At 51.9% G+C, this 6,761-nt stretch overlaps 1 protein-coding gene across 1 annotated transcript in view; it reads left to right on the top strand.

Annotated features, from left to right (window-relative positions):
- The first annotated feature begins 96 nt into the window (after positions 1-96).
- The window catches only part of SLC35B4 (solute carrier family 35 member B4), a 30,165-nt gene continuing 23,500 nt past the window's right edge, over positions 97-6,761 (top strand). Inside the window, exon 1 of the mRNA XM_055135548.1 lies at positions 97-406. Within this exon, the coding sequence (XP_054991523.1) occupies positions 330-406 (77 nt within the window). The 5' untranslated portion in view covers positions 97-329. The remainder of the gene's footprint in view (positions 407-6,761) is intronic.

Raw genomic sequence — 6,761 nt, 5'->3', positions numbered from 1 at the left:
CATGACGGGCCCTCCGGACTCGCCGCCCGACTCCGCTCGAGCTGCCCGGCGGAGCGGGACACGTCACCGCCTGACGTCGGGCGCGCGCGGCATTCTGGGACTTGTAGTCCTCCCGGGGCCGGGACGCCCCCTCGGATGAATGGGGCCCGGGCAGCGTGCGAACTACACGGCTCGTCGACCCACAGCGCTGCCGGCCGTGGGGGTGACCGGAGGCCGGCGCGAGTCGCGGGGCGTGGGGGATGTTCGGAGCCGCGACGGGCGCGGCGGCAGCAGCGCGGCTTCCTGGGGTAGCGGTCTAGGCGGGCGCGTCCCCGGCACCGCCACCGGCCATGCGCCCGGCCGTCGCCGTGGGCCTGGTGTTCGCCGGCTGCTGCAGTAACGTGATCTTCCTGGAGCTCTTGGTCCGGTGAGTGACCCCCGGGGGGGCGGGGGGGACACGCGGGAGAGGCGGCGGCCCCCACGCACGGACGCGCGCACGCACCCGCGCCGCGTCGGGGGCGGGGGAGGGGGGCATGGATGGGCCGGGCACCCCCCGCCCCGCCTCCCACCCCCGCCCAGGTGCCCGGGACCCTGCCCACCCCTGCCCACCCTGCCACTCGGTCATCCCGCGCAGCGTCCAGTGCCCCAGAGTTTCACAGCACCCCGGGGCGCGGGGACCCCCGCGCTGGGACTGGGACTGTCACCCACTTTGCACGCGGGCGCGTGTGGCTGAGTGTTTCACGTGCTTGGTCCTGAGGTTGTGTGTGTGTGTGTGTGTGTGTGTGTGTGTGTGTGTGTGTGTGTGTGTGTTGGCGGGGGAATAACAAAACAGCACAAAAAACAAACAACAAGGTTTCTCGCGTTTTTTAAATTTATTATTTTTTTTTTATCCTGTTGACAACATTCTTGGATTTTAGGAGCAGCTGCTGGTTCCCCTACCCGGAAACCCTCCCCTTGCGTGGACGTTGTTGCACTTGGCAGGGGGATTTCAGTGGCGTGTCAAGTGGCCCTCGAAGCTCTCGCTTCACTGGCCCGTGCTGGGACGTGAGGTTTTGCTGACCTGTGACACAGCTTTCGGGGCTGTCTGGAGTCCTGTGGATTCTTGCACAGGTGGCCCCGGGGCCACTGTAGACCCGAGGCGGGTTTCTGTAGCTTTTAGGATTTAGCCCTGAAATCCTGCCCAGGAGTTTGACAGCAGGAAACACGAGTGGCGTGCATTTTAAGGAGCCACCTCGTGGCACCCAGGTGGGCTGTGGGATGCTGCCCCAAAGGAAGCAGGTTGTCTCATCTTGAGTGAAGTTTCGGGGGTGGGAGCTAGTTCAGAAGTGACAACAGGTGGGCTGCAAGAGGTTCAGTTTTTTTTTTTTTTTAATTGAATAACTGTGAGATAGTTACAAGCTTTCATGTTTGGGTTACAATCTCACAATGATCAAACACCCATCCCTCCACCAGTGCACATTCCCCACCACCAATATCCCGGGTATACCCCCCCCTTTCCCACCCTCCTCCTGCCTCCATGGCAGACAATATTCCCCATATTCTCTCTCTCCTTTTGGGCATTATAGCTTGCAACACAGACACTGAGAGGTCATCATGTTTGGTCCATTATCTACTTCCGGCCTGCATCTCCCATCCCGACTGGTTCCTCCAGCCATCATTTTCTTAGTGTTCCCTGCTCTAGTCCATCTGCCTTCTCCCCTTCGCTCATGAAGCAGGCTTCCAGCTATGGGGCAGTCCCCCTGGCCCTTGTATCTACTGTATTTGGGTGAGATTCAGGTTTTCTAAGTTAGGGATTTCTGTGGTGGCTCTGTCAGCCCTTGGCCCTGGAGCCTCTTGCAAATGTGCTCTAATTTAGCAGTAAATGTGCACCCCCCCCCCTTTTTTTTAGTCTGACTGTGTCTTACATTATCTCCACCTACCCTCAGAGCAGTCTTGGGTGCAAGATGGGCCAAGAATGGCCTCGGTTTAGTACCGAGAGTGAAAACAGGCAAATTAGATAGGCCTTGGTCCTCTGTAAGTGGCAGTACTGGAGTACTGGGACCAAAGCTTGCAGGTCTCCTGCTGTTTGTGAACTTGAGTAAAGCCATACTTCCCGTGGTGCCCAGGAGAAGTCAGATGTAGGGGAGAGGGATATGGCTCAAGTGACAGAGAGTGTGCCCTAAGTGTCAGGGGTCCTGGGGCTGGATCCTGGGTGCTGAATGGTCTCCTCCAGGCCTCCATCACCACAGGAGTGCACCCCCGCCCCCACCCCCACCCCCCCAAAAAGAAATATATTGTATTTTCTAGGTTGGTTTGTTTTGTTGGTTTGTTTTGTGATAGGAGGTGAAGGATGTGTTTAGGGCTTATTTCTGGCGCTGTATCTAGGGATCATGCCTGGCAATGCTCAGGGGGACCACATGGGATGCTGGGGATCAGACTGAGGTCCACCACATGCAAGGCCGGCAAGCATCTTCCCTGCTAAACTCTCTGGCACCATATTGTATTTTCCTGATAGCACCGATGAAGTCGTTCTGAAGCAGCCAGTTTACCTAAAGCATGGGGTTAGCTTTCACTGTTACAAGAGCTTGAAATTTTATGAGGCAGAACGTGTGGATAAAGATCTGTCCTTTTATCAATCTTGGGATTGGCGGTGAGGGTTAGAAACATACAAGAACAAAGTTCCCGGGTGTACGACTTAAGTATACTCACAAAGGAAGAGCACTTGGAGAATTCAATAAAAATAGTAAAAGGTGGGAAAAAAAAAATCAGGCCAGCCACAGGAATGAAGGTCAGAGCTGAATAGTGAAATATCTGGGCTGAACGTGGCATGAAGTTAACGCTTGCCAAGGGCTGTGTGGCGCCGGGACTGGCATCTGAAGATGTCCTTTTCTGGTCCTGAGTCTTCGGCTAAGTGACTTGGTCTCCCTAAGTGTTCCCTAAATAGTAAGGCATGGGGAGGGACCAAGGGCTCTCTCTCTCTCACTGGGCTTTGGAGGATTAAATGAGATGCGAGTGCTAAGCCTGAAGCCCATTTGTGCCCTTTCTAACTTCTGTTTCAATACTCAGTGCGTCTATCCCTTGCTGTATGAGCTGTTTCCTGCAGAATCCTAGGTAAACATTTTGCAGAGTGGTTTTTTATTTTTTTTCATCATAGGATCTGCTATTTGGAACACTTCTGAATAATCTGTAACTGAACTCTCTTATCCCTGAACTGAACTGATAGCTCAATTTGTAACTGAACTATCATCTACTCTTGTTTGTTTGTCGTCCGGATCTCAGTAGTGGGTTCTTATGAAGTGGGCGGAGTGCCTCTCCTGATGCATATGCATATTGCTCATTCATTCCTGGCAGACTGGATGGCAGCATTTCCTGGTGGGGCAGTAAAATGAGAGCTGGTTGGACCAAATGGTCGCTAATGGGCTCTCTGGGAGTAGCCCTTCGTGCTTCTGTCTGGGGATGTTCCGGGGGAGAAGCACCGGGTTTAGAGAACAGGGACTGTGTTCTTTATGGCTTCCCGGGTACCCTTCGGTGCCCTGGTCAGTGGCAAATAGAACAGCAAATAGAAATGGAAATAGTCGGGCGTCAGAGTGATAGCGCAGTGGGTAGGGTGTTTGTCTTGCACGTGGCTGACCCGGGTTCAATCCCAGGCATCCCTGTGATCCCCCAAGCACTGCTAGGAGGAATGCCTGAGTGCAGAGCCAGGAGTAACCCCTGAGCATCGCTGGGTGTGACCTAAAAAGCAACCCTTCCCCCCAAAAAAAACAGTAAGGTGGGCTACAGGTAGAAGAGCCCCCCCTTTATAAGGGGGGGCTACACTTGTCGATGCACAGAGGTTACTCCTGGCTCTGCACTCAGGAATCACTCCTGGGTGGTGCTCAGGGGACCATATGGGATGCTGGGAATCGAACCCGGGTCGGCCACGTGCAAGGCAAACACCCTACCTGCTGTGCTATCTATCAATCCAGCTCCAAAAAGAGACCCCTTTTTAGTCATTTCCCCTGGTAGGAAAGTAAGTTTCATTTTCTTTTTCTGATTTTCAGCCCATTAGCGACCCTTTGGTCCAACCAGCTCTCATTTTACTGTCACTGGGATCTGTAACTTGCCACAGGGAACAGAATAGGAGTTAATGAGTGATTATCCTGCTCTCCCTCCTTGCAAACAGGAAAGGCGCCTGTGTATGCTTGTTAGGCAAGCTAGGACTGGCCTTCCATCCGAAAGATAATCTGGAACATTTTTCTTGGTCCCGTTTTATTTTTCTTTCTTTTTTTTTTTTGGCTTTTTGGGTCACACCCAGCGATGCTCAGGGGTTACTCCTGGCTTTGCACTCAGGAGTTACTCCTGGCAGTGCTTGGGGGACCATATGGGATGCCAGGGATCGAACCCAGGTCGGCCGCATGCAAGGGGTCGGCCCCCGGTTTTATTTTTCAATCAGATACCTACCTATGACCCAAAGTCGTGTCCTAAATGTAGAAGAAACTCAGAGGGTCTCACCTACTCCCCAATTCTTTCTCTTTGATTTTGCTTTAAAGAAAAAAAAATTCTTGGGCAAGAAGTTAAGAGAAACTTTGCAGTTGGTGACCACAGTTTCTGGGTAATGAAAGTTCAGGGAAAGTTTAAGGGCTGGGATCCAAGTTCTGACTCCAAAACATTAAGGTGAATAATTGAAGTTAAAAAGAAATTTTTAACTTCATTTTATTGATAGCCACATAAAACTATGTTCCTAAGAATTCTGCAAGTTGTTTTCTAGAAAAATTAAATTACGTGGATACCTTTGGGAGATTTTACAGCCTGTGGAAAGAGGGACAAGGCAGACTAAAGCTGGCAAGGAATGGGGAGCAGAGGAGAGTATTTTTTGGGGGGGGGTCCTGAAATAAATGGTAATGGCTGTATGATTCAGTATATTCTTTTTTTTTTTTTTCTTTTTGGGTCACACCCGGCGATGCACAGGGGTTACTCCTGGCTCTGCACTCAGGAATTACTCCTGGCGGTGCTCGGGGGACCATATGGGATGCTGGGAATCGAACCCGGGTCGACCACCTGCAAGGCAAACGCCCTACCCACTGTGCTATCGCTCCAGCCCCGACTCAGTAGACTCAAGATAGCTGAATTGTAAAATCAAAAAGTAGAATGTGGGAGTCAGCAGGTATCATGTATTTGCCATGTTGCCTAGCTTGGTGCCAACTTACTGAGCTTGGTGCCAACTGGTCCTCAGTGGCTTTAATAGTACCATGGGTGCAGAGGCACCCACCTTCTTCCATAAAATGAAGATACAGTTCCATGTTTATTTCTTGGTGATTTTTTTTTGGAAAGGAGACCATGCTTGCCAGTGCATCCTGGTTTTTTTTCTTTTGGTTTGTTTTTGAATCTTTTTTCTTTTGTATAATGCTAATATTTGCTTAAAGCAGGGGGTTCCCACGTTCATTTCCCTGCTCGAGTGAAGGGCAGACATGGTGGCCGGGAGCAGGGGCGCACTAAGCTGGCCCCCGCTTTAGGTGAAGGGGATACAGCAGGAGAGCACGGAAGCCCAGTGAACCCTTTTGGTGGCGAGACTCGTGTTTGATGCCTTCTGTATATTTTCTCCTGGAAAATATGGGATTTCGTGTTCCTCCCAACAGGAAAAATAGATCCCATCCCTTGTATAGGTGAGTAAACAAGTCTTTCGAAGGGTCTCTCTGCTTAGACTGGAGTATGTGAGGGCCCCAGTGCTGATGTTCGAGACTTTGCTTTTGGGCCCGCTGTGCAGACACTGCATGAAGGGCCTTACAGGGACCGGCTTGTCTCTGTTGGTTTCTGTTGGCGTGTTTGCGCTACTCCCAGCTGTGCTAAGGGTACCAAGCAGGGCCCGGGATAGGGGGTCGGGGTTATACCTGGCCCTTCTGTATGCTAAGCTTGCCCTTGGCGCTGTCTTCCCCGCCCCAGGGACTGGTTTATTTATTGTACAATAAACCACTAAGATAAGCACGAATAATTGCTCCCGCTTCAAAGATAAGAAAATTGGACATGGGGTAATTAATTTCCGCTGTTAACAAGGAAAGTGGCAGAGATGAATCCGGTTATGGCGTTATGTCCTTTTCTGCTTTAGGGCCACACCCGGCGATGCTCAGGGCTTACTCCTGGCTTTGCGTTTAGGAATTATTCCTGGTAGTGTTCAGGGGGCCACGGTGGGCTGCTGGGGATCCGCCTTATTCACTGCACGATGGCTGTGGCCCCTCATTGGGGCTAATTTTAACTACCATGCTTCTCAAACACACACACACACACACACACCCCTAAGTGCCCGACCCCCTGCACGATGGCTGTGGCCCCTCATTGGGTCTAATTTTAACTACCATACTTCTCAAACACACACACACACACACACACACACACACACACACACACACACACACACACACACACACTTCTCAGCCCTCGACCTGTTCGTGGTTCTCAGCCCAGTGTTCGCACCCAGGGTTAGCTGCCCGCCTCCTTCTCTCAGCTCTGGTGGCACATTCAGAAACGGAAGGACAGCTTCCAAAAGTCCTGGTTTCGGTTCCTTACCCCAGAGCATTCGGGTCAGAACCAGGAGGAGGAAGGGCTGTGGGCCCGCGGTCTTCTAAGGAACGCCAAGCCGGGTTTGGAAAGCCCCGAGCTCGGAGCTCTCAGAGTATTTATTGAGGCTAATGGCTTTAATTAGCTCCTTGACTGAGGCAAAAGTCTTGGGTGATTATTTATGGATTCTTGCCACATTTAGCCCTGTCCCTTGCACACGGAAGTGCTCAAAGGCGTAGTGGGACTCGCTCTGGGGCCAGTAACTGAGCGAG

The sequence above is a fragment of the Sorex araneus genome, chromosome 1 (assembly GCF_027595985.1).
Source record: "Sorex araneus isolate mSorAra2 chromosome 1, mSorAra2.pri, whole genome shotgun sequence".
Lineage (NCBI taxonomy): Eukaryota > Metazoa > Chordata > Mammalia > Eulipotyphla > Soricidae > Sorex > Sorex araneus.
This window is presented reverse-complemented; position numbering and strand designations above follow the sequence as displayed.